Source organism: Mustelus asterias, chromosome 1 (genome assembly GCF_964213995.1).
Source record: "Mustelus asterias chromosome 1, sMusAst1.hap1.1, whole genome shotgun sequence".
Taxonomy (NCBI): domain Eukaryota; kingdom Metazoa; phylum Chordata; class Chondrichthyes; order Carcharhiniformes; family Triakidae; genus Mustelus; species Mustelus asterias.
This window is the reverse complement of record NC_135801.1, coordinates 142,952,415-142,980,150: the sequence shown is the minus strand read 5'-3', so window position 1 is coordinate 142,980,150 and position 27,736 is coordinate 142,952,415. Positions and strand designations below refer to the sequence as shown.

Below are 27,736 nucleotides of genomic sequence, written 5' to 3'. Positions count from 1 at the left end.
AATAAAGTGGATGAACTAATTGCGCAGATAGATGTAAACAGGTACGACATAATTGAGATTACGGAGACATGGCTGCAGAGTGACCAGGGGTGGGAATTGAATGTCACAGGGTATTCAATATTTAGAAAGGAGAGGCATAAAGGAAAAGGTGGTGGAGTGACACTGCTGGTTAAAGAGAAAATTAACACAATAGTGAAAAAGGATATCAGCTCTGACAACGTGGAGTCTGTATGGGTAGAGTTGAGAAAACCAAGGGGCAAAAGCATTAGTGGATGTCATATATAGACCCCCAAACTGCAGTGTGCTTCTTCCTTAGATCGGATACTCTCTCTAACTTCATTAAATATGAAATTAGAGATGCATGTGATAAGGGAATATCGGTGATCATGGGTGATTTTAATCTGCACATAGATTGGGCAAATCAAATTAGCCATAATGCCGTAGAGGAGGAATTCCTGGAGTGTATACGGGATGGTTTTCTTGACCAATATGTGGAGGAATCAACTAGAGAGGAGGCCATCTTAGACTGGGTAATGAGATGGGAATCATTGCTAATCTGCTGGGTGAGACCCCTTGGGGTTGAGTGACCATAACATGATAGAAATTTTTATCAAGATGGAGAGTGAAGTGATTGATTCGGAGACTCGGGTGCTGAATCTTAATAAAGGAAACTATGAGGATATGAGGCGTGAGTTGGCCTTGATAGATTGGGAAGAGTTACTTAAAGGGATGACAGTGGATAGGCAATGACAAACATTCAAGGAACGCATGGGGGAACTGCAGCAACTGTTTATTCCTGACTGGCACAAAAGCAAAATGGGAAAGAAGGCCAATCCATGGCTTACAAAGGAAATTAGAGAGAGTATCCGATCTAAGGAAGGAGCACACAGATTGGCCAAGAAAAATAATAGTTCTGAGGATTGGGAGCAGTTTAGTATTCAGCAAAGAAGGGCCAAGGGATTGTTTAAGAAGGGGAAAATACAGTTTGAAAGTAAGCTTGCAGGGAATATAAAGACTGACACTTAGAGTTTCTATAGATACGTGAAGAGAAAGAGGATGGTGAAGACAAATGTAGGTCCACTCCAGTCAGAAGAGGGGGCATGTATAATAGGGGACAAAGAAATGGCCGAGCAACTGAATACATACTTTGGTTCTGTGTTCACAAAAGAGGACACAAATCAAATGCCAGAAATGTTAGAGAATGCAAGATTTAGCGAGAGGGAAGAACTGAGGGAGATCAATATTAATAGAGAAATGGTGCTGGGAAAATTGATGGGATTGAAGGCGGATAAATCCCCAGGGCCTGATCATCTACATCCCAGAATACTTAAGGAAGTGGCTCTAGAAACAGTGGATGCATAAGTGGTCATCTTCCAGGATTCTATAGACTCTGGAACAGTCCCTGCAGATTGGAGGGTAGCGAATATCACTCCAACATTCAAAAAGGGAGGTAGAGAGAAAACAGGGAATTATAGTCCAGTAAGCTTAACATCGGTAGTGGGGAAAATTCTCAAATCCATTATCAAGGACTTTATAGCAGAGCATTTAGAAAGCAGTGGCTGGATCAGACAGTCAGCATGGATTTATGAAGGGAAAATCATGCTTGACAAATCTGTTGGAATTCTTTGAAGATGTAACCAGTAGGGTTGACAAGGGGGAGCCAGTCGATGTGGTATAGTTGGACTTGCAGAAAGCGTTTGACAAAGTCCTGCACAAGAGATTATCGTGCAAGATTAAAGCGCATGGGATTGAGATGGATAGAAAACTAGAAGGCAGAGAGGAAACAAAGAGTATGAATTAATGGGTGCTTTTCAAATTGGCAAACAGTAACTAGGGGGGTGCCACAGGGATCAGTGCTGGGACTCCAGCTATTCACAATATATATTAATGATTTGGATGAGGGAACAAAATGTAACATCTCAAAGTTTGCAGATGTACCAAGTTGGGTGGGAGGGTGAACTGTGACGAGGATGCAGAGGTCCTTCAGAATGATCTGGACAGGTTGGGTGAGTGGGCTAATCAATGGCAGATGCAGTATAATTTGGATAAGTGTGAGGTTATTCACTTTGGAAGCAAAAAAAGAAGGCAGATTACTACCTGAACGGCTGCAAATTGGGAGAGGGGAGTGTGCAGCAGGACCTGGGTGTCCTTGTGCACCAGTCACTGAAGGTAAGCATGCAGGTGCAGCAGAAAAGAAAGCAAATGGCATGTTGGCCTTCATTGCGAGAGGTTTCGAGTACAGGAGCAGGGATGTGTTGTTGCAATTATACAGGGCCTTGGTGAGGGCACACCTAGAGTATTGTGTTCAGTTTTGGTCTCCTTTTCTGAGGAAGGACATTCTTGCTCTTGAGGCAGTGCAGCAAAAGTTTACCAGGTTGATTCCAGGGATGGCGGGACTGATGTATGACGAGAGATTGACTAGGTTAGGATTGTTTTTGCAGGAGTCCAGACGAATGAGAGTGTATCTCATAGAGACTTGTAAAATTCTAACAGGACTAGACAGGGTAGATGCAGGGAGGATATTCCCAATGGTGAGGGAGTCCAGGACCAGGGGTCATATTATGAGGATTCAGGGCAGACCATTTAGGACGGAGGTGAGGAGACATTTCTTCACCCAAAGAATGGTGAGCCTGTGAAATTCATTATCAAAGCAAGTAGTTGATGCCAAAACATTGAATTTATTCAAGACGTGGCTGGATATAGCACTCGGGGCGAACGGGATCAAAGGTTATGGGGAAAAAGCAGGATTAGACTCTTGAGTTGGATGATCAGCCATGATCGTAATGAATGGCGGAACAGGCTCCAAGGGAAAAATGGCCTCCTCTTGCTCCTATCTTCTATGTTTCTATAATCCCCATTGTTAGAAATCACATACATCCAATGCACCCACAAAGCGGTGCAGGTATGTGAATGTGCAGCAGCCTATATGGGAGCATGCAAACATTGCTGTGATAAATAATGCATTTGTGCAGTTGCACATACTGCATTAGACTGAGCAGAAAATCTACATTTTACAGGGAACATTATATGCACCACATTAAGATTTTCATTCTTTTAAAATATAGTTTAGCCCCTTGTTTATCCATCTAACATGTCCCCTTGCCCTATCCCCTCTCCCTCTGCACCAGCTCCATGCACCTTTTCTAATTTTGAAGCCAGGTGTTCTGCTTTTAAGCCTCCAAAAACCAGTCACAGAATACTTCCCCATTGGAATCTGCTGGAGAAACCTGCTGGCTTAAGACAGGGGTTCAGAGGGTCAGAGCCAAAAGAGAATCAAAACAGCTATATTTTTCATGCCCTCCTTACAGGGCCAAGAGGAACAGAAGTGCTCCACAATGAAAGTTTAGGTCTTCTCCACACTGATTCCATCTTCCACCGCCACTTTCCAGAACACAAGACCCAGAACACAAGTTCCGGGAGCCAATCCAGCCACCTAGCATATTGTGTCGACAGTTACACTGCATGCAATTTTCGGCTGCTTTCCATCACCCCTGGAATAAGTGGGGCAGCACAGTAGCGCACTGGTTAGCACTGCTGCTTCACAGTGCCAGGGATCCAAGTTCGATTCCCGGCTTGGGTCACTGTCCAAGTGGAGTTTGCATGTTCTCCCCGTGTCTGCATGGGTTTCCTCTGTGTGCTCCAGTTTCCTCCCACATTCTGAAAGACGTGCTGGTTAGGTGCATTGACCCAAACAGGTGCTGGACTGTGGCGACTCGGGGAATTTCGCATTACCTTCATTGCAGTGTTAAGCCTTACTTGTGACTAATAAATAAACTTTAAAAGCGGGAAGTCCTCCAACAGGATTTAAATATGGCCCGGGAGTGAAAATAGCTCAAGACTTCTTTCTGCAACAGTTGTAGTGTTTTTAACTCACTTTGTTAGCCTAAAAACCCACCCAGAGTTAAAGTCTTAAATTACCGATTCACAAAAAACCACTCTGGCTGGGCAGTTATAGAAGATAGATATTTAAAACTCTTTTGTGAGTAAACATTTTATTGATAGAAGTGGTATAAGATATGTGAGTAAACATTTACCCATATTTGTCTGCCAGTTCTTTGGCTTGATACTCCTGTACCTCTCTCTGGTCAGTCAAATCCGCTTTGTTTCCAATTAAAACCACGTCAGGATTTTCACAATATGCGTTTGCTTGAAGCTGGCCTGAAGGAAACAAATAGTTGAAAAATGTATAGAAAGCCAAACAGACTGGAGGCGGTAGCAAACAGTTCAGAAAATTCAAGCGAACAAGGAAATCAAATCTACAAATCAAACCTGGACACAGAGAAGCCAAGGGTCAGCAAGTGGAGCCTTGTATGTGGGGGTTGAGCTAAATTCAGAGAATGAATAATCACTGGACCAGAATGTGAAGCATCAAGCATTCTTCCACATTATTTGTACCTCCACTTATAAATATACCAAATTATACATTGACCGCACATCCTTTTGGAGTCAGTCCCCAGGGTTGGTACTGTGTCCCCAGGATAACAATGTTCCCAGAAGATTCTTCGTCCCAGTTCATCCACAAATAGCCCAATTTTTAACCTCTCCTGTTGGAATATGTCTCATGAATAAATGAGGTACAGCATTACATCGTGGAAAGCTGGTTGGAATAATGGTGTTTGCTAAACGTCTAAATAATAATTAATGGATTAGAGAGAAATAGCCAGAACATTTCTATTATTGTTATTATTAACCATAACATAGTAGTATAGCACTGCTGCAGTTGCTGTTGCTACAACATGGATTGAAGGGCACATGATGTAGAACACATGTAAGATTTAAGACTTGGTGAGAATTGAGTTATCAAAAACCGTGACTGCTGCCTTAAAACTGATTTCTAAAAGAATTTCAAAATCATTTACCAGAAACTGAACTGGACCACTTATATAAATAACGTGGCTACAAGAGCAGGTCAGAGACTGGGAATTCTGCAGCGAGTAACTCATCTCCTGAACAACGAGCTCCCCTGCATCCCCCCCCCCACCTCCCCGCCCCCGCCACCCACCCACTCACAATCCTCTCCACCATTGACTCAAATCAGGAATGTGATAGAGCCTTTTCCACTTATGTGGATGAGTGAAGCTCCAACAACACTGAAAAAGCTTGACACCATCTAGGACAACGCAGCTCCCTTGATTGGTGCCCCATCCATCAACTTAAACATTCACATTCTTCAGCACCGATGCACAGTGGTAGCATCCACAAGATGCACTGCAGCAACTCACCACAGCCCCTTCGATAGCTCCTTCCAAACCAGTGACCTCTACCACCTACAAGCATAAGTGCAGCAGATGCAAGGGAATATCACTAACTACACATTCCCTTCCATGCCACGCGCCATCCTCAATTGGAACTATATCGCCATCCCTTTACTGTTGCAGGGTCAAAATCCTGGAATTCCCTTCCCAGCAGCACTGTGGATGTACCTACACCACGTGGAATGCAGCGCTTCAAGAAGGCAGCTCACCACTATCTTTCCAAAGGCAATTATGGATAGGCGACCCTCATCCCAAGAATGAAAAACAATCAGTCAGTATTTTCTATATGGAGTAAAAGCAGGGCATCTACAAGGCATCAAGATCAAGCTACTCCTCCAGCACATTGTAGTGAAAGATCTGTTACAATTATTGCAGAGTTGAGTTAACCCGGACTAGTAGGTCATATAGATAGTGAGTACAAAAATCTGACCTTCCTGAAGAATGCTCCTGTATTGTTGTGTATAAATGGGCTGGAATTCTCCAACCTCGTCCACAGCTGGATTCCCCAGTCTCCAGCAGTGAATAGAGTTTTGGCTGAGGCGCAAATTTTCGGTTCTCACTGGCAGCAGCAGTGGGAACAAGATTGGAGAATCCTGCCCATGGAGGGGGCGATCTTACCATTGTGCCTCGCTGGCTGATGGGCGGGGCAAGCGGGTAAGATCGCAAGAGAGCCAAGAACTCATGCCCGATTTCCTGCCTCTCACAATGTTACCGGCACTGGATATTCGGCGCGATCAGCTTCGTGCCCATTTCTGGCGGAAGGCTGAACAAATTATTTATATTCATTGTAGTGCTGATTTATTGTAATGCACTGGGCAGTACCAAGAGGGCGAAGTGGGGCCAGGCTTGGGGCAGGCCAATCGACAGTGGGGAGGGGGGAACCACTGCGCACTCTGCAGTTGCTACCTGTGTTGGGGGGTGGGGGGGGTGGGGTGGGGGGGGGCACTGCTGCCACTCTGCATAGCGTCTGTTGGGGTGGGGATGGGAGATTGAACAGTCTGGCTGGGGTAGGGTGTGCGGGGGGGGGGGTCTATTGGCCTGGCCTGAGAGGCTCGTGATCAGCTGTGGGGCCCCGTGGTAGTACGGGGACAGTGGGTGTGCTGGGCAGCGGAGGCCAGCTGAAAGTCGCAGAGGCTCTGAGACAGGTTCTGCTGCTCTCACAGCAGAGACATGCACATGCACAATTGCACCCGCTGCTGTTATCAGTCAGCTTTCTTGCAATTTAAGCCCCGCCCACTTCCCCGACAGGCGGGAAACAGATTTTTGGATCTTTTATGCAGTAAGTGCATAAAATTCGAGATTTGGATTCGCCGAGAAAACGGATCCAAAATTCTCCTGTTTTCACGTTTCTTTTGGACTTAGAATTCTTTTTATAAGATCGCCCCCATGGTCTCTGAATTTGCTTCAATCTGTGGCAATCGTATGAACACTTGTTTTGCATTTGCTATGTTTATGTGCAACTGTTAAAACATAATTGTTCAAATTTAGCCTCGCTACGTAGAGCAACTTATAGTTTCCAAATTGGCAACTTTGCTGTGCTAACGTGTCCTCGGATTCAATTTAGAAAATATGGGCCGGAATTCTCTGGCCTCATCTGCAGCTGGGATTCCCCGCTCCCACTGCAGTGAATGGTATTTCGGCAGAGTGGTAAGAGAAAATTCCCAACCCCTAAAGGGTGGAAGAAAAGCAATTGCTGAAAATCCTCTCATATTTAGACAGTTACATCATTGTTGAAGTGCACCATTACCTTATTTACTGATTGAAGTTATTTTGGTGAAATGATACAATTGCTTCCTCCAAAATACATCTCCAAAGGACTTTTTTAAGAACCAAATTGTCCATTACAGGGAAACGACACAATAAGAATGCTCAGTGAAAGATCACAAGTCACAGCTGGCTGTGCTTTCCAGCCTCAAGTATCCTCGTTTTTAATTATGGATCCAGATGTGGCTATTGAATAGGTGTTCCCACTGTCACTTTTCCTAACAATTCTCTACCAGTCACGCGGCATAGGCCTTGAAATTAGTGAGGGAAATTTTCCCTTGGACATGGATTTGGAGAATGCGAAGCTGTGGGGGAGGGGGGAGGAAGAATACATCAGGCTGGCTTCCCGATGTCTCCCCACATTCAAACACTTTTCCCACGGCAGTGCTGCATGCCCGAATAGCAATGCACTCAGTGGCTAGAAGCCGAGGTGAGGTGAGGAGAAATTTCTTCACCCAGAGGGTGGTGAATGTGTGGAATTCACTACCACAGAATGTAGTTGAGGCCAAAACATTGTCAGATTTCAAGAAGAAATTAGATATAGCTTTTGGGGCTAAAGAGATCAAGGGATATGGGAGGAAGGGGGGGAAGTAGGATATTGAATTCGATGATCGGCCATGATCAAAATGAATGGCGGTGCAGGCTAAAGGACCAAATGGCCTACTCCTGCTTCTAGTTGCTATGTTTCTATGAGACAAGAGCACAGCAGGAGGTCAGAACGGCATGAGATGAATATGCAGCGTTCTCTTTAAGTCAGCATTTAGGTTTCATTCAGCACATCTGCAGTCAACAGCTTTCAAGTGGGAGTGTTTCCTTGCAGGTGGATCCACCTGATAGATTTGGCTGTGAGGATATGTCTGCCGGTTCCAGGGTTAGCCGCATGCCTCCACCTTATGGCATCTCCATTCACTTCAGCTTTGCCATTCTTACTGGGGTTGCTATTTCACCTTTTCTTTGATTGCTCTGATTGGCTCTCTTGCATGTAATATCCACCTGCTCTCCCTATTGGACAGTAAATGTGGAGATAGCCTGCTAACTGGCTGCTTCCATATAGTCACACCGGATGCTGCATCAGTGACATGGCCATTGCTTGTCACACCTTTAACACGGCTTGGCAATGGTCCCAGCATGCAAGATCTTTTCAGTAAGGAACGTTCCAGCAGATGTTTCTATCAAATACCTCCAAGGTAAACATTCATGTACATTAGGCATACTCATTCAAAACCATGTGGAAAAGCAGTCCCTAAGCCAATAATTAGCTGATATTTCCTGACATGAGATTCCCTCATTCCACTAAAGTTCCACACCAACTTCACATCAATTTTTGATGCACCATAGAAAGCATCCTTTCCGGATCTATCACAGCTTGGTTTGGCTCCTGCTCTGATCAAGACCACTAGAAACTACAAAAGGTCATGAACAAAGCCCAATCCAGCACGTAAACCAGCTTCCCACCCATTGAGTCCGTCTACACTTCCTGCTGCCTCGGCAAAGCAGCCAGCATAATCAAGGACCCTATGCAAAGGTCTGAGAACATATTACAACCGACTCAAGGACAGCTTCTTCCCTGCAGCCATCAGGCTTTTGAAAGGACCTACCATATATTAAACTGATCTTTCTCTTCATCCTATCTGCAACTATGTTCTGCACTGTCTCCTTTCCTTCACCCCATGTACTCTATGAATGGTATGTTTTGTCTGCATAGCACCCAAGAAACAATTCTTTTCACTGCATCCCAGTACATGTGACAATAATGAATCAAATCAAGATAAAAAATCAGCACAAAGGAAAGAGCATTCTAGTTGGGATCCCATGATCCTTCCAATTCAGTCCCATTGTAACTTTAGGAGGTAGATTGGTTGCCAATCTTATGTCAGAGATTCTGGATTGGGAGCTGGGAGTTAAGCCATTGCTTGTTCCAATCAGGACCATTGGCAAAGAGAAAGAGGACATGGAGTTCCTATAACAAGAGTTCTGAGTCTTCAGAAGTCCTTGGGACCGAGGGGAGATAGGTCAAGGTGGAAGCAGATGCTAGATCAGAACAAATGCCAGATCAAATAATCAATAGATGAAGCTGTTTCCAAATGGCCACTCCAGTGGTGTTCCTTAGAATATTTAATATGAGTTGGATAGTCAACTAAGAGATGTTTCTGCATTTCAATGCTGCCTTAATATATCTCTCAGGAATGTCCTCACATGCAATAAATTATCATTTTCAGTTGTGTTGTTTCTTGGATAAATGTAACTGTACGTTAGAACACAAAAAGATCTCACAAATGTTAACATAAGTGGGCTGAGAAGTGGCAAATGGAGTTCAATACAGATAAGTGTGAGGTGTTGCATTTTGGAAACTCAAATCAAGGTAGGACTTTCGCGGTGAATGGTAGGACCTTAGGGAGTATCGTGAAACAGAGGGACCTTGGACTTCAGGTGCATGGTTCTCTTAAGGTGGATCACAGCTAGATGGGGCAGTGAAGGTGGCTTTTGGCATGCTAGCCTTCATCAGTCAGGGCATTGAGTATAGAAGTTGGGAAGTTATGTTGCAGTTATACAGGACGTTGGTGAGGCTGCACCTGGGATATTGTGTTCAGTTTTGGTCGCCTTGCCATCGGAAAGATGTTATTAAACTGGAGAGAATACAGAAGAGATTTACAAGGATGTTGCCAGGGCTCAAGGGACTGAGTTACAGGGAGAGGTTGGATAGGCTAGGACTTTTCTCTTTGAAGCGTAGGAGAGTGAGGGGTGATCTTAGAGAGGTGTATGAGATCATGAGAGGCATGGATTGGGTGAATGTGCTTAGCTTTTTCCCAGGGTTGAGGAATTGAGAACTAGAGGGCATAGGTTTAAGTTAAGAGGGGAAAAAAATTAATGAGAATCTGAGGAGCAACAGTTTTACACAGAGGGTGGTACATATGTGGAATGATATGCCAGAGGAAGTGGTTGAGGCAGGAAATTGACAACATTTAAAAGGCATTTGGACAGATACATGGATAGGAACGGTTTGGAGGGATATGGGTCAAATGTAGGCAAATGGGGTTAGCTTAGATGGCCATTTTGGTCGGCATGGGCCAAAGGGCCTGTCTCTGTGCCGTGGACTGTATGATTCTAGAGCATCATAGAATCCCTACTCTGCAGAAGGAGGCCATTCGCCCATCGTGTCTGCACTGACTCTTACCCAGGCTTACCCCATTATCCCATGTATTTACCCCACTAACCCCCCTAACTATATATCTTGTGACACGAAGGAGCAATTTAGTATTGTCAATCTACCTAACTTGCACACCTTTGGGATGTGGGAGGAAACCGGGGCATCCAGAGAAAACCACACAGACACGGGGGAATGTGAAAACTCCACATAGACAGCGACCCAAGGCCAGTATTCAACCCAGGTCCCTGGTGCTGTGAGGCAGCAGTGCTAACCACTGCGCCACTGTGCCGAGATGAGAATGATGAGACAATGGGGATACCATGGTGTTGATTGAGGGATAGATGTTAGCGGGGCCATCAAGGGACATTCTACTCTCCTTTGACTAGTTCAATGGGATCATTAACAGTCACCAGAATTGCTAGGGGCTGTGGTTTGACCGGCTATTAGAAGCTTGGCACCTGTAGCTATGCATATTCCACCAGCAGTAGATAACAGTTTAATGTTCTGTACTGGATTTCTAAAATTAGACTTGAACTTACAACCTTCTGAGTCAAAGGCAAATAGGGTGCAAATAAAGACGGGGCGGGTGAGAGATGGGGGCAGTTTTAATGTAACCCATGTGGCTGGAAACTGGTGTGATGGGATTAACCGCTTGGTTTACGTTTCAGCTGATTTTCTTTCCTCTAATTTCATTAGAAAGTAAAATCAGTTGCATATAAAACTGACAGTCAATCCAATCTGATCTATTTCCTGTCAATGATTTTGATTAAAATAAAAAGCCCCCACACAGATTGACTCACACAAATATAAACCCACACAGACAGAAATAAATTGCTGGCAGAACAAACGCATCGCTATTCAGTACACGGTCAGGTATAAGCTCACAGATATGTCAACAGTTGAAGAACCAGTCAATCGGAGAACAATTCATACCAGACAACAGGAATGCAGCCTGGGTGCAAAGTACAAGTTCCTCCTCACTCAGCTATTTGAAGATAGGTTGAGCTGTAAGTTTTCCAAAGATATAATTATACCGATCTCACATCACTAGGTGTTGGGTCCGACAGTGCTGTACCTTGTTCATTCAGGAGAACAGAGACCACTCCATCTGACGAAGGAGCATTGCTCCAAAAGCTTATGGTATTTGCTACCAAATAAACCTGTTGGACTTTAACCTGGTGTTGTGAGACTTCTTACTGTGCTTACCCCAGTCCAACGCCGGCATCTCCACACCTTGTTCATATCACAGAGCTGTGATTCAAAGAACCAATTAAGAAAATACTCTGCGCAAAGGACAGAAATTTACATTGGGGATTAGAACTCCCACCTCAGGACAAAAATCCAGCCCTGACACGACTTTGTAAGGATTGGCTAAATAATAGCCAGAGCTAATTAAGGCACAGTGTTGGTCTCTCGAAGCTGGAGGATGAATAGGAGGTCCTAAAGCCTTGAAGGAGCTGCAGCCTGAAGGTCAGATGGAGAAGGGAGGCACCCACTCAGCACCGTTTACAAGTACACGGGCCAGGGTTTTCTGATTCCGTGGGAATTGTGGTGGGCGGGACGGAGAATTTGACGGACCAGTAAAAGGTGGGGTCGCGGGATGGAAAAATCCTGGCCATGGTGGCACAGTGGTTAGCACTGCTGCCTCATACCGCCAGGGACCCAGGTTCGATTCCGGCCTTCGGTGACTGAGTGGAGTTTACACATTCTCCCCGTGTCTCTGTGGGTTTCCTCCGGGTGCTCCGCTTTCCCCCCCATTCCAAAGATGTGCAGGTTAGGTGGATTGGCCATGCTCAATTGCCCCTTAGTGTCCCAAGATATTTAGGTTGGGGGATTAGTGGGAACAATACATGGGGTTAAGGGGATAGCGCCTGGGTGAGATGCTCTCTCAGAGTCGGTGCACACCTGATGGGCCAAATGGCCTCCTTCTGCACCATAGAGATGCGATGGTTCTATGTCACTGCTGTCAGATCACCATTCTGGAGGGGTTCCCTCACCACAGGTCACCCTGCAGCTATAGCTGTGGCGGGCTAAGCATGGAGGCTGCAGTGGGATCTCAAAATGAACCTGGACGGTGGAGCCCCACAGGCCTGCTGCTTGGTGGTCACCTCCAAGCATCTGCTGAGCTCCCAATGCCACAGGGTGTCTGCAGATTGACTGGAAAATTCCAGTGGGCCTCTCTGACCAGCGCCCTTGCCACCAAGGCAACAAAGACTTCCACTGGAAGTGAAGTCAGTGGGCATCATTGAGAAAATTTCCACTGGTTCGAGTCGTACCTAGTTCAAAGCAATCATTCCAGCCCAATGGTATCACTGCAGACGTTCTTTAGGATAGTAACCCAGGCTCAACTTTTGTCAATTGCTTCACCAATGAATTTTCCTCCATCAAAGGTCAAATGTGGAGACGTTCGCTGATGATTGCAGTGTTCACCTCCAATGTCAATTCCTCAGATAATAAAGCAGTTAATGTTGCATGCAACAAGACTTGGACAACATCTTGGCTTGGTGGTTAAGTGGCAACAAACATTCGTGTTAAAAACAAATGTCAGGCAATGACAATCTACTCTCTTCCACCTTCTTCCATTGGGAAAAAGATACAAAAGTCTGAGGTCACATACCAACCAATTCAAGAACAGCTTCTCCCCTGCTGCTGTCAGTTTTTTGAATGGGCCTCCCATATATTCAGCTGATCATTCTCTTCACCTTATCTGTGACTGAAACACGACGGGGGTGATATTCCCATTCCGACCCGCTAATTTTTTGGTGGCTGGGTCAGAAGATGCGTGCATGTGCTGATTTGCAGGATTCATGCATGTGTTCCGACGCACGCGCGTCTCCCACTGCCTGATATTCAGCGCGGTCGGGACCATGCAAGAAACCGGCGGGAACACCAGGTAAGTAATTTTAATCTATTTTTAATGTGATTTAAATGTGATTATCTGGCCCAGGACTGAATTCTCTGGGCCTGATAGCACCTCCCACCCCAGCAGTACAAATTGACTCCGGTGGGGTTCAGACTAGCTCCCCACTTTCGAGAAATGAGCGGGAAACCCTGCTGGAGTGAAGGGGGGTCAATCAGGGCCCCCCAAGGGGTCGGGCAGCCTGGAGATGGTGCCCCATGGGCATTGACACCCTGGCAGTGCCAGCCTGTGCCCCTTGGCACTGCCCAAGGGAAAAGTGCCCATGCCCAGGGGGCACCTTGGCATGGCCCACTGGGCATCGGGCAGTGGTGGGGTGGACCAAGGGGACGGGGCTTAAGGGCAAGGGGGTGGGGCCAAGGTGGCGGGGCCACGTGTGTGTGGCCTAGGGGTGGGGCCAAGGGGGCCTGGCCAGCTGGGGGTGGGACCTAAGGGGCAATCGGTGGGGGGGTTGGAGGTCCCACTGGGGCAGGAGGGAGACAAGGGATCGATGTGGACTGGTGGAGTGGGTGGAATGCTGGGGGGGTCTGCCTCCCGTGAGGGGGGTCTGCCAGGATGGGGGGGGATTCTGCCGGGATGGGGGGGTCTTCCTCCTGTTGGGGGTGGGGGTATCGTCACTGCTGAAGGGGCTGGAGATCGGGGCTTCTGTGGCAGGGGAGAGCTGGGGCTGGCCTGGGAATGGTCTTGGGGGCTGCGATCAGGCCTGAGTGGTGGGGGTTGAGGGGGCAGCATTGCAGGGGTCCAGGACTGGCCAGCGATCGAGCTGGCCTGAAATATGCAGGCTGACAGCTCGGGGCCACTGCGCATGCGCAGGGTTCCGGAATTGTCAGGGTCTGGTTTAAATAGGCCCCGCCCCCCCCGAGCTTTCAATGATATTCACAATTGTGACCTCTGCATTGCACAGAGTGTAGGAGATTCGAGTCTGAACTCCCACTGAAAAAGTGATCGCGATGTACACCATTTTTCCTGCGAATTCAGCACTTGGAACCTTTTTGGGAGAATCACCCCTACATTCTGCACCCTCTCCTTTCCTTCTCCCCTATGTACTCTACGAATGATATGCTTTGTCTGGATAGCACGCAAGAAACAACACTTTTCACTGTATCCCAATACATGTGACAATAATAAATCAAATCAAAGAGGAAGCCTCAGCACTTTTCCTTGATGTTCAATGGTATTGCCATCACTGAATCTCCCACCATCAACATCCTCGAGTCACCTTTGATTTTAACTTCAACTGGAGTGTGATAGAGTACATCTCCACTTGCTGGCCTGGGTGCAGCCATTATAATACCCACACCACAGGGACTGCAGCAGTTCAAAAAGGCAGCTCACCACCAGCTTCTCAAGGGCAATTGAGGATGTATAATAAATGCTGGCCCAGCCAGCAACACCCACATCCCAAAATGAATTAACAAAGAAAATACTCAACAGGTTTGGTAAAATCCAGGGCAACCTGTTCACTTGATTAGTATCCTAGCCATCATTTCAGAGATTGATCTCTTTACATCACTAGCTCAGTGGCAGCAATGCGCGTACTATGTACAGGATGCACTGCAGCAACTCACTCAGGCCTCTTCGACAGCACCCTCAAAACCTGCAACTTCCACCATCCAGAAGGACAAGAGCATCATTTGGTTTGATTTGATTTATTATTGTCGCATGTATTAGCATACAATGAAAGGTATTGCTTCTTGTGCGCTATACAAACAGAGTACACCGTTCATAGAGAAGGAAACGAGAGAGTGCAGAATGTAGTGTCACAGTCATAGCTAGGGTGAAGAGAAAAATCAACTTAATGCAAGGTAGGTCCATTCAAAAGTCTGACAGCAGCAGGGGAGAAGCTGTTCTTGAGTCGGTTGGTACGTGACCTCAGATTTTTGTATCTTTTTCCGGACGGAAGAAGGTGGAAGAGAGAATGTCCGGGGTGCATTGAGTCCTTAATTATGCTGATGGCTTTGCCGAGGCAGCGGGAAGTGCAGACAGAGTCAATGGATGGAAGGCTGGTTTGCATGATGGATTGGGCTACATTCACGACCTTTTGTAGTTCCTTGCAGAGCAGGAGCCATACCAAGCTGTGATACAACCAGAAAGAATGCTTTCTATCGTGCATCTGTAAAGGTTGGTGAGAGTCGTAGCTGACATGCCAAGTTTCCTTAGTCTTCTGAAAAAGTAGAGGCATTGGTGGGCTTTCTTAACTATAGTGTCGGCTTGGGGGGACCAGGACAGATTGTTGGTGATCTGGACACCTAAAAACCTGAAGCTCTCGACCCTTTCTACTTCATCCCCATTGATGTTCTCCTCTACACTTCCTGAAGTCGATGACAATAGAACATAGAACACAGAACATTACAGCGCAGTACAGGCCCTTCGGCCCTCGATGTTGCGCCGACCAGTGAAACCAATCTAAAGCCCATCTAACCTACACTATTCCAATATCATCCATATGTTTATCCAATGACCATTTAAATGCCCTTAATGTTGGCGAGTCCACTACTGCTGCAGGCAGGGCATTCCACGCCCTTACTACTCTCTGAGTGAAGAACCTACCTCTGACATCTGTCCTATATCTATCACCCCTCAATTTAAAGCTATGTCCCCTCGTGCTAGCCATCACCATCCGAGGAAAAAGGCTCTCACTATCCACCCTATCTAATCCTCTGATCATCTTGTATGCCTCTATTAAGTCACCTCTTAACCTTCTCTCTAACGAAAACAACCTCAAGTCCCTCAGCCTTTCCTCATAAGACCGTCCCACCATACCAGGCAACATCCTGGTAAATCTCCTCTGCACCCTTTCCAATGCTTCCACGTCCTTCCTATAATCTCCTTCATTTTGTTGACATTGAGGGAGAGATTATTGTTGCCGCACCAGTTCACCAGATTCTCTATTTCATTCCTGTGCTTTGTCATCCCCACCAAATCATGGACCATTAAGGCACAAACATATATGGCCATTCCGAAATCATCACTCGGCCAAAATCCTGGAACTCCCTGTTGAACAGCACTGTCCTTCACCACATGGCTGTGATGTTCAAAGAAAACCAACCACCTCTTTCACAAAATTGACTAGGAATGGCCAATAAATACCAATAAATAACGAAAAAGCCTTGCTGGTGGCATCCATAACCAGGAAGGAATTTATTTTAAAAGTTTGGACAAGCACAACAGGTTTTTAATCTCCTTCAGGGGAGGGAGCTGTCCCAGTTACCTGGTCTGGCTTAGATATGACTCCTGTTTAATGTTGTTTGACTCGCACCCTCAGGGAGACTAGGGATGGGCAATAACTATTGCCTTTTTTCAGTGTTACTACATTCTAAACAGAAACAGCCATTTTAATTGTTTCTGTCTTTCTCTGGATGAAAGACTGCCACACCATTCACAGCAACAGTGGAAGTCTTTGGTTGAAAGTAAGAAATGCTGGCAATATGTGACAAATATGGCATGAGTTTCAATCCAAGGGCAGAACCTAACCTTGTGACTAGCCAACTTGTCCGTGCATGTCATTTTGTTAATTTGAAAACATTGGCAGCCTTATTCAGATGAGAATGGATAAGGAGCAGCTTTTGCCCTTAGTTGAAGGATTAGTCATCAGGGGCCAAAAGTTCAGGTTAGCGGCAGGAGGTTTAGGGAAGATGTGAGGAAAACTTTTTACCCAGAGGGTGACACGGTAGTACAGTGGTCAGCACTGCTGCTTCACAGCGCTAGGGACCCGGATTCGATTTCCGGTTTGGGTCACTGTCTGTGTGGAGTTTGCACGTTCTCCCCGTGTCTCCGTGGGTTTCCTCCGGGTGCTCCAGTTTCCTCCCACATTCTGAAAGACATGCTGGTTAGGTGCATTGACCCAAACAGGCGCCGGACTGTGGCGACTCGGGGAATTTCACAGTAACTTCATTGCAGTGTTAATGTAAGCCTTACTTGTGACTAATAAATAAACTTTAACTTTACTTTTTTTTGGGTGACGGTCTGGAATGTGCTGCCTGGGAGGGTGGTAGAGGCGGTTGCCTCACATCATTTAAAAAGTATCTGGATGAACACTTGGCACAGCATAACATTCAGGACTATGGGTGAAGTGCTGGCAGGTGGGATTAGGTGGGAGTTCAGGTGTTTCTAATGTGTCCATGCAGACTCGATAGGTCGAAGGGCCTCTTCTGCACGGCATGATTCTATAATTCTATGACTGATAAGAGACATGTCCATTTTCCTACAAAAGAAAATCATTGTTCAGGGGCCAAACATTACGAATCAGTGAACCAAGGTAGTACAAGTATTAGAACAGTATTAGTATTAGGGGCAGCACGGTGGCACAGTGGTTAGCACGACTGCCTCACAGTGTCAGGGACCCAGGTTCGATTCTCGACTTGAGTCATTAACTGTGGGGGGGTCTGCACGTTCTCCCCGTGAGTGTGGGTTTCCTCCGGGTGCTCCAGTTTCCTCCCACAGTCCGAAAGACATGCTGGTTAGGTGCATTAGCCATGCTAAATTCTTCCTCAGTGTGCCCGGAGTGTGATGACAAGGGGATTTTCACAGTAACTTCATTGTACTGTTAACATAAGCCTACTTGTGACACTCATAAATAAACTTCAAACTTTAAAATCATGTCTACTTTCCAACAGCACTTCAGACTGTGAACATAGATTGATTGATGCCAAGTTCGGACAAGTGAACTTATAGGCTTTCCAACCAATAAAGTGTCACAAATTTCTGATTACCTGAAGGCCTTCTGTAAACGCAACGTTGCTGAGTCCGCATACAATTTTTTAGGAACTCTCCAATGCAGGAAAACAGGTTTGTTCATGTTAAGTTCTCAGTCAAAGCTCCACCTCTCAGAAGAATGCTTCAATTAGAGCTGAATTATTATTATAACTTACTTATCCAGTTTCTCACATTCAGGAAACTCTGTTGACTTGTTAGATCAAAGATCAATAAAAATCCCATAGCATCTCTGAAAAAGGCTGTGGTGAGGCTCCGAAACCTACAGGGATAAAATGAAAGCGATGCTATGATCCAATTTAAAAAGCATAAATCAAGTAGTCAGTCTCCTACCAATTATCATTATATCCTGCCACAGTGGAATGTCTCAAGAGGAATTTCTGTTTTGCAAGTCAATAATTTAATTTTGCATAATACAATATTTTGGGTATCACCTTGACATTCAGTGCATGAAATAACTTTCTTCAACAATGAAGATTTTTTTTGCTGCTTGTGAGGTAAATTGTCTCTTCCTTTTAAGGGTGACACTCAAAGCTTTTTATTTCCTTTATATTTTCTGGAGGCTCCCTAGTTCAAAACACCGGGAAGGAATTTTGCCCTCATTCATGGTGGGCGCAAATGGCAATGCGGGCACAAAATTCCACGAGATCTGGAAAGTGGGAATCTTGCCGGCAAGATCCCATTTTCTGATTGTTCTCCACCTCCCCCCCCTCCCCCCCGCCAGTGACACAATGAGGTCCCTGCCCAGGTAAGTGCCAGGGGGCCAGTCCTGGGAAGGGGGTCTTCAGCTGGGGAGGTCTGGATGTGGGGTTCTCCATGTGGCGGTGATGGAGGGGAGGATCCTTGTGTCCTAGGGGGCCATGTGATGGGATGGTCCCTGGAGGTGCAGGAGGGATGGGGGTGGTGGGGGGGGGAGGGACGGGGGGGGGGGGGGGGGGAGGCGTTCCTAGGTGGGGGTGGAGGGAGGGGGTTTGTATGTTGGGTCGGTCTCTGTCCCTCCGGGGTATCTATTTTTTATTTAATTATGATCAGGGCGCCCTGCGAGATCTCTGGAGCGTTTGACAAAGTCCCTCATGGTAGGCTGGTGAAAAAGGTTGGATCTCATGGGATAAAGGGGGAGGTGGCTAGATGGGTGGAGAACTGGCTTGGTCACAGAAGACAGAGGGTGATAGTGGAAGGGTCTTTTTCCGGCTGGAGGCCTGTGACTAGTGGTGTTCCGCAGGGTTCTGTATTGGGACCTCTGCTGTTTGTGATTTATATAAATGATCTGGAAGAAGGTGTAACTGGGGTGATCAGTAAGTTTGCGGACGACACAAAATTGGCAGGACTTGCAGATAGTGAGGAGCATTGTCAGAAGCTACAGAAGGATATAGATAGGCTGGAAATTTGGGCAAAGAAATGGCAGATGGAGTTCAATCCTGATAAATGCGAAGTGATGCATTTTGGTAGAAATAATGTAGGGAGGAGCTATATGATAAATGGCAGAACCATAAAGGGTGTAGATACGCAGAGGGACCTGGGTGTGCAAGTCCACAGATCCTTGAAAGTGACGTCACAGGTGGAGAAGGTGGTGAAGAAGGCATATGGCATGCTTGCCTTTATAGGACGGGGCATAGAGTATAAAAGTTGGGGTCTGATGTTGCAGATGTATAGAACGTTGGTTCGGCCGCATCTGGAATACTGCGTCCAGTTCTGGTCGCCACACTACCAGAAGGACGTGGAGGCTTTGGAGAGAGTACAGAGGAGGTTTACCAGGATGTTACCTGGTATGGAGGGGCTTAGTTATGAGGAGAGATTGGGTAAACTGGGGTTGTTCTCCCTGGAAAGACGGAGGATGAGGGGAGACTTAATAGAGGTGTATAAAATTATGAAAGGCATAGATAGGGTGAACGGTGGGAAGCTTTTCCCCAGGTCAGTGGTGACATTCACGAGGGGTCATAGGTTCAAGGTGAAGGGGGGGAGGTTTAACACAGATATCAGAAGGACATATTTTACACAGAGGGTGGTGGGGGCCTGGAATGCGCTGCCAGGCAAGGTGGTGGAGGCGGACACACTGGGAACGTTTAAGACTTATCTAGAGAGCCATATGAACGGAGTGGGAATGAAGGGATACAAAAGAATGGTCTAGTTTGGACCAGGGAGCGGCGCGGGCTTGGAGGGCCGAAGGGCCTGTTCCTGTGCTGTATTGTTCTTTGTTCTTGTTCTGACGCTGCTGGCTCTATTAGGCCATGCCCCACCAGCGGGACAGAGTGAGACACGCCTCCAGCTTTTGCCTTTAGTAAGCGCTGGAAAACATGGAACGAAAAGCCAGCTGTGCAACTGGCAAGCTGCAAACCAGCTTTCTCATTTGGTTCAGCTCTTAGGAAAAAAATGGAAGATTCCCCCCACCGTCTGTGGGTGAAAGGGACTAGCAGCACGTTTCCAAGCCTATTCGGATCGAGGTGCTCAGAAGGAGCATGAGTGCATGTGACTGGATTACTCCTTTTTCATTGTGGGCAAGTGCCTGGCCACACAAGCTAAGAACTTGGAAGGGTCCATGGAAACGGCTAGGGAATAGGACTAAGTGGGTCATTCTTTTACAAAAACTAGCACAAGTGTATCACGGATGCACCCCTCCCCCCCACAGAACCCCACTCTACCCCTTAGACCCCCATAAGCCCAACTTCAGGCCACGTGCCTAGGTAGTGCCAATGGTGGACTGCCCCCCTGGCACTGACACCCTGAACTTGCGCCTCAGGCCCCGAGGGGTCCATGGAGGTAAGTCCAGTGCCATGTGCCCTCTGCCACTGTCAGGCTTCAGAGGAAGGGTCCCCTATGGATCCGGGAGGTTAGGTGGGCTCAGGCTGGGGGCAAGGGGTCGACCTCATCACTCTACCCCAGAAGGGGGGGCTCATGGCTGGACTGCCCCTTCTAGCCCTGGGAGACCTGAAAATCACCCTTGGCATGGTGATTTCAGGCAGCTCTATGATTAGCATTGTTGTTCCTGCTTGTCAGTCGTGAAAATTTGAAGTGGCCAGGTAACTTTAATTTCTATGCCCCCTAGTCACCTGGCAGGATTTTAAATCATTGCAGCACTCCATTCTGCAGCTGTGATTTCCCTTTCTCTCTTTCAGAAGCTGCAGGTGCGTGCAGACCTCTTTGAAATCCTCTGACAGAAGAAATATCAATTTCATCGGGACGGGGTTCCCTTCTCCATGGCTGTTCAGACCCAATGATTTCACACAGCTTTTATTTGAAGTCTCTGAGCCTTCCTAGACAGCTGAAATTTTTGAAATCCTCTCTATTCCATTAAAAAACTTTGATCTCTTTCAATATGGGGTGGCCCAGTGGCACAGTAGTTAGCACTGTTGCCTCACAATGCCAAGATCCTGAGTTCAATTCCGACCTTGGGTCACTGGCTGTGTGGAGTTTGCATGTCCTCCCTGTGTCTGCATGGCTTTCCTCCAGGTGCTCTGGTTTCCTCCCACAATCCAAAGATGTGCGGGTTAGGTTGATTGGCCACGCTAAATTGACCCTAGTGTCAGGGGTTAGTAGAGTAAATATGTGGGATTACAGGGATAGGGTCTGGTTGGGATTGTGGTCAGTGCAGACTCAATGGGCCCAATGGCCTCCTTCTGCACTGTAGGGATTCTATGAATATTATTTGGCTTCAATGTGATTTATTTGGACTTTCAGAAGGCTTTTGACAAAGTCTCACATGGAAATTAGCGCTTAAAATTAAAATGGATAGGATGGGGGTTGTGTATTGATACGGATAGAAAACTGGGTGGCAGAGAGGAAACAAAGAATAAACAAATTATTTTCTGAATGGCAGGCAGTGAATGGTGGGGTACCACAGGGATTGGTGAAAGGATCCCTGCTATTCACAATATATATTAATGATTTAGATGAGGGAACTAGATATAATATCTCCAAATTTGCAGCTGACAGAAAGCTGGGTGGGAGGGCAAACTGTGAGGAGGATGCAGAGATACTTCAGTGAGATTTGGAGAAGATGAGTGAGTGGGCAAGTGCGTGGGAGATGCAGTATAATGTGGATGAATGTGAAGTTATCTACTTTGGTAGCAAAAACTAAGAAGAGAGGTTATTATCTGAATGGCGATAAATTAAGAGAAGGGAATGTGCAACAAGACCTGGGTGTCCTCGTACACCAGTCACTGAAGGTAAGCATGCAGGTGCAGCAGGCGGTAAAAAAGGCAAATGGTATGTTGGCCTTCATAGCGACAGGATTCGAATACACGAACAGAGATGTCTTGCTGAAATTATATAGGGCCTTGATGAGGCAACACCTGGACTATTGTGTGCAGTTTTGGTCTCCTTATCTGAGGAAGGATGTTCTGGCTATAGAGGGAGTGCAGTGAAGATTAACCAGACTGATTCCTAGGATGGAAGGATTGACATATGAGGAGAGATTGAGTCGGTTAGGATTGTATTCACTGGAGTTTATAAGAATGAGAAGGGATCTCACAGAAACCTATAAAATTCTAACAGGATTAAACAAGAGGATGTTCCCGATGGTGGGAGTGCCTAGAACCAGGGGCCACAGTCTGAGGATACAGGGTAGACCTTTTGGGACAGAGCTGAGGAGAAATTTCTTCACTGGAGAGTGGTGAGCCTGTGGAATTCATTACTACAGAATGAAGTTCAGGCCAAAACTTTGGGGTGATCTTCATCCCACACCTGCTATCCATGGGACTGCCAATCTGTGCCAAGATGTGGACCCGAGTAGGAATCTCATAGGCAAGAGGGGTTGGGGGGTGAAATTTATTTATATGCTGGAGCATACAGGGGAGATGGGGATCTTGGCAATGGCTGTTTGCGGCTGCAGGGGGAAGGGGAGAGTGGAGGTGGGTGCCGGCTTCAACTGTGGGCGGGGGCTGGGGGAAGGGGCTGATAATTGGGATTGGGGGAAAGGGCCATTGGTTGCTTGGGAGTGGGAAGGGGCTGATGATTGTGGAGGGCTGGGATCGGGCTAATGATCACAGGGGGAGGGACATAGGGGCCGATGATTGGCGGGGTCAGAGTTGCTCCGATGGGGAGGGAATGTGGGGACGGGAGCCCCTAAAACCTCCATGTAGGCTGGGGAGGGAGGTGTACTGCTGTTCTGATTGGGGTACCCCTATCTCAGTGCAGCTTAAAGTTTATTTATTATTAGTCACAAGTAAGGCTTACATTAACATTGCAATGAAGTTACTGTGAAATTCCCCGAGTCACCACACTCCGGCGCCTGTTCGGGTCAAGGCACCTAACCAGCACATCTTTCAGACTGTGGGAGAAAACTGGAGCATCCGGAGGAAAACCAGACACAGGGAGAAGGTGCAAACTCCACACAGACAGTGACCCAAGTGGGAATCAAACCCGGGTCCCTGGCGCTATGAGGCAGCAGTGCTAACCACTGTGCCACCGTGCCACCCCAGCTGGTTCAGCTAGGTTCCGCCATCCCGTTCAAGGGAACAAGTGGTTTCACTTCCTCTTTTGCATATCCTGCATTCAAGGCTATGGGGATAGGGCCTGGGTGAGATTGTGGTTGGTGCAGATTCGATGGGCCAAATGGCCTCCTTCTGCACTGTAGAATTCTATGATTCTAAGTACCTCTTGAGCAGGAACTCAGTGGGGCCAGTGGAGTGGGGCAGGTGAATACCAATAGCCATCATGCCCAGCGGGAATCCTGATTTTTGGCCAACGTCCCATTCAGTGGGGCATTAGGTTTCCTGCTGATCGCCTGACGAGGTTGGTGCATCTCCCCTTAAGAGTTGTCCCCAGCAGGAAAACAGGGAGAAAATAAGAATTTTTATTCCATCACTACCTGGTGCTGGCAAACCATTCACTTAATAGGCATCCCACTGTGATAATGTTAGGTTTTAAATCAGGCATGTAGCACAAATCCCATCATGATATCCCATAGGCTTTGTTAACAGAAATAAATATCAAGCACTGATTTTCTTTTAACTGCACACATTTTTTTCAAATTTAAAAGCCAGCAGACTTAAATCCCTTGACAGCTTTACCAGTTCCAATGTGTCTTGACCATTCTTTGGTGGCTTTGACAGCTCCAAAGAGCTTTGGAAATGCTAATGAGTTTTGACAGTTCTTTGACAGCTACAACAATTCTTTGATAGTTTAGACAGTTCTTTGACAGCCTGACAGTTTTTGCGCAGCACGATAATTATTTCACAGCTTTGATCATTCCTTGACAGCTTGAAAGTTCTTTCATAGTACAGACATGACGGGCTGAATGGCCTCCTTTGGTGCTGTAACAATTCTATGATTCTGTGACATCTTGAACAATTCCAATGAGCTTATGCAAGGTTAATGTATGATTATGTCTACAATTAACAATCCCAAAGAGCACTTGACCTGAACCGAAAGGTACCTACCTCTCCTCAGGGGTGGCTCGTTGCTTTACTCTCACAAAGGGTGCATCTTCCCTCCCAAAAGTGAACCCCAGATATCCAAACAAACCCACAAGCTTCAGCCCTGCTCTTACTTGCCTAATCTGCACATTCACCAAAATCACACAGGAGTGATTCAACATGGGCAGCTGCCTCTGGAAACCACGGATGTGCAATTTAGAATCTGCCCCCATTCCTCACCGTCACCCCCCTCACTCCCTGCCCATAATGTAGATGGTGGAGTCTAGGTTTAGGGGCAGGACTTCCAGATCGGGACCTCTTCGGGCCAGACGGAGAGCCTCTCCATCTGCGTTGAAAATTCAGGCCAATGTCTTTGCACTTAAAGCCCCATTTTCCTTCGGGTGCTGACCGCCTTCCAGTAGGAGGACGATGTCAATATTTGGGCAGAGACCTTGGGTGCAATTTTCCCGTCCCACCCGCCACGGGAATCGTAGCAGGCAGGACACGGACCATGTAAAGGTCCGTTGACCTTGAGGTAGGATTTTCCGGTCTTGGAGTGAGCATAGCAGAAAATCCCGCCCCTTGTCTCAGACACAAATAAAAAGACATGAAAGAGAAAGAACAGAATTTTGCACATTAAAGTGAAATTTTGAATGATGAAACGGCTATACAACATTAATTTACCTTAAAAACAAAATATTGCGGATGCTGACATCTGAAACAAAAACAGAAAGTGCTGGAAAAACTCAGCAGGTCTAACAGCATCTGTGGAGAAAGAACAGAGCTAACCTTTCGAGTCAGGATGACTCTTCGTCAGAGCTGAAGACAAGGAAAACTGGACAAGATTTATACTGAGGGCGGGTTGGGGAGGGGGTTGGAGGGGTTGTAAGTAACCGGAATGGCATAGGCAAAAAGACAAAGGGAATGTAAATGGTGATGAATATCACCAAAATAAATTTATCTTGCCAATCAAAAAGAAACTACCTAAATATATGTTTAAATCTTGCTTCAAATAAATGAATAATTTAAGACTGATGAATATTTTGAAAATGTTCTTGTGCTGAGGGCAAAGGCTTCACATGATCTCTTTGGCAGCACTGAAAGAATTGGCTCAAGCATTACTGTTGACCTGTATAGCACATTTCCACACAGATAATTTCAAAACACTCGGTAGAAGAGGGGATGGGAATGTGATGCTGAATGTTAATACATAATTACAAACCAATGAAACACATTTGAAAACTATCCATGCTCACTTAATGAACACATTAAACATGTACAAAAGCAAAATACAGTGGATGCTAAAAATCTGAAATGGAAACACTAAATGCTAGAAATAGAGACAGTGTCTATGGAGAGAAACGGGTAAAAGGCAGAATTTTCCCAAAAAAATGACTGAGGCCGAATTTTCCGATCTCGTTCACCCTACCACCACTGCCAGAAAAGGTGAAGAATTTGCTGCCCAGCCAAATCTCCATTCGGGAGGGTTTAAACTAGTTTGGCAGGGGGATGGGACCCAAAACAGTCGGGAGACAGAAGAGAAGGTTGAGGACAACACAGACGTTAAAGAGAACACATTAAATAGTAAAGGCAGTGTCAGTAATCCTAGTACTAGACAGATCAGGCAAAAGCAAGGCAGAGAGCAAGGGATGTCCAGATTAAACTGCATTTATTTCAATGCAAGAGGCCTGACGGGCAAGGAAGATGAACTCAGGGCATGCATAGGTACGTGGGACTTGGATATTGTAGCAATTACTGAAACATGGCTAAGGAAAGGACAGGACTGGCAGCTCAATGTTCCAGGGTACAGATGCTTAGGCTTAGAACAGTACAGCACAGAACAGGCCCTTCGGCCCATGATGTTGTGCCGAGCTTTATCTGAGGCCAAGATCAAGCTATCCCACTCCCTATCATCCTGGTGTGCTCCATGTGCCTATCCAATAACCGCTTAAATGTTCCTAAAGTGTCTGACTCCACTAACACTGCAGGCAGTCCATTCCACACCCCAATCACTCTCTGAGTAAAGAACCTACCTCGGACATCCTTCCTGTATCTCCCACCACGAACCCTATAGTTATGCCCCCTTGTAATAGCTCCATCCACCCGAGGAAATAATCTTTCAACGTTCACTCTATCTATCCCCTTCATCATTTTATAAACCTCTATTAAGTCTCATCTCAACCTCCTCCGCTCCAGAGAGAACAGCCCTTGCTCCCTCAACCTTTCATCATAAGACCTACCCTCCAAATCAGGCAGCATCCTGGTAAATCTCCTCTGCACTCTGTCCAGCGCTTCCACATCCTTCTTATAGTGAGGTGACCAGAACTGCACACAATATTCCAAATGTGGTCTCATCAAGGTCCTGTACAGTTGCAGCATAACCCCACGGCTCTTAAACTCCAACCCCCTGTTAATAAAAGCTAACACACTATAGGCCTTCTTCACAGCTCTATCCACTTGAGTGGCAACCTTCAGAGATCTGTGGATATGGACCCCAAGATCTCTCTGTTCCTCCACAGTCTTCAGAACCCTACCTTTGACCCTGTAATCCACATTTAAATTTGTCCTACCAAAATGAATCACCTCACATTTATCAGGGTTAAACTCCATCTGGCATTTTTCAGCCCAGCTTTGCATCCTATCTATGTCTCTTTGCAGTCTACAACAGCCCTCCACCTCATCCACTACTCCACCAATCTTGGTGTCATCAGCAAATTTACTGATCCACCCTTCAGCCCCTCCTCTAAGTCATTAATAAAAATCACAAATAGCAGAGGACCAAGCACTGATCCCTGTGGCACTCCGCTAGCAACCTGCCTCCAGTCCGAGAATTTTCCATCCACCACCACCCTCTGTCTTCGATCAGATAGCCAGTTACCTATACAATCGGCCAACTTTCCCTCTATCCCACACCTCCTTACTTTCATCATAAGCTGACCATGGGGGACCTTATCAAACGCCTTACTAAAATCCATGTATATGACATCAACTGCCCTACCTTCATCAACACACTTAGTTACCTCCTCAAAAAATTCTATCAAATTTGTGAGGCACGACTTGCCCTTCATGAATCTGTGCTGACTATCCCGGATTAATCCGCATCTTTCTAAATGGTCGTAAATCCCATCCCTAAGGACCTTTTCCATCAACTTACCAACCACCGAAGTAAGACTAACCGGCCTATAATTACCAGGGTCATTTCTATTCCCTTTCTTAAACAGAGGAACAACATTCGCCACTCTCCAGTCCTCTGGCACCATCCCCGTGGACAGTGAGGACCCAAAGATCAAAGCCAAAGGCTCTGCAATCGCATCCCTTGCCTCCCAAAGAATCCTAGGATATATTTCATCAAGCCCAGGGGACTTATCAACCTTCAGTTTATTCAAAACTGCTAGTACATCCTCCCTCCGAACATCTACTTCCTCCAGCCTATTAGCCTGTAACAACTTCTCTTCCTCAAAAACATGGCCTCTCTCCTTGGTGAACACTGAAGAAAAGTATTCATTCATCACCTCTCCTATCTCTACTGACTCCATACACAAGTTCCCACTATTGTCCTTGACCAGCCGTAACCTCACCCTGGTCA

General features: G+C 46.4%; 1 protein-coding gene across 7 annotated transcripts in view; it reads right to left on the bottom strand.

Moving 5' to 3' along the window:
• The window catches only part of rab27b (RAB27B, member RAS oncogene family), a 182,109-nt gene that overhangs the window by 3,067 nt on the left and 151,306 nt on the right, over positions 1-27,736 (bottom strand). For all 7 annotated transcript variants that reach the window (XM_078219808.1, XM_078219828.1, XM_078219799.1 and 4 more), the window contains exons 4-5: positions 17,956-18,059; positions 4,035-4,158 (exon numbers count right to left, since the gene is read on the bottom strand). In XM_078219808.1, the coding sequence (XP_078075934.1) occupies positions 4,035-4,158; positions 17,956-18,059 (228 nt within the window). The remainder of the gene's footprint in view (positions 1-4,034; positions 4,159-17,955; positions 18,060-27,736) is intronic.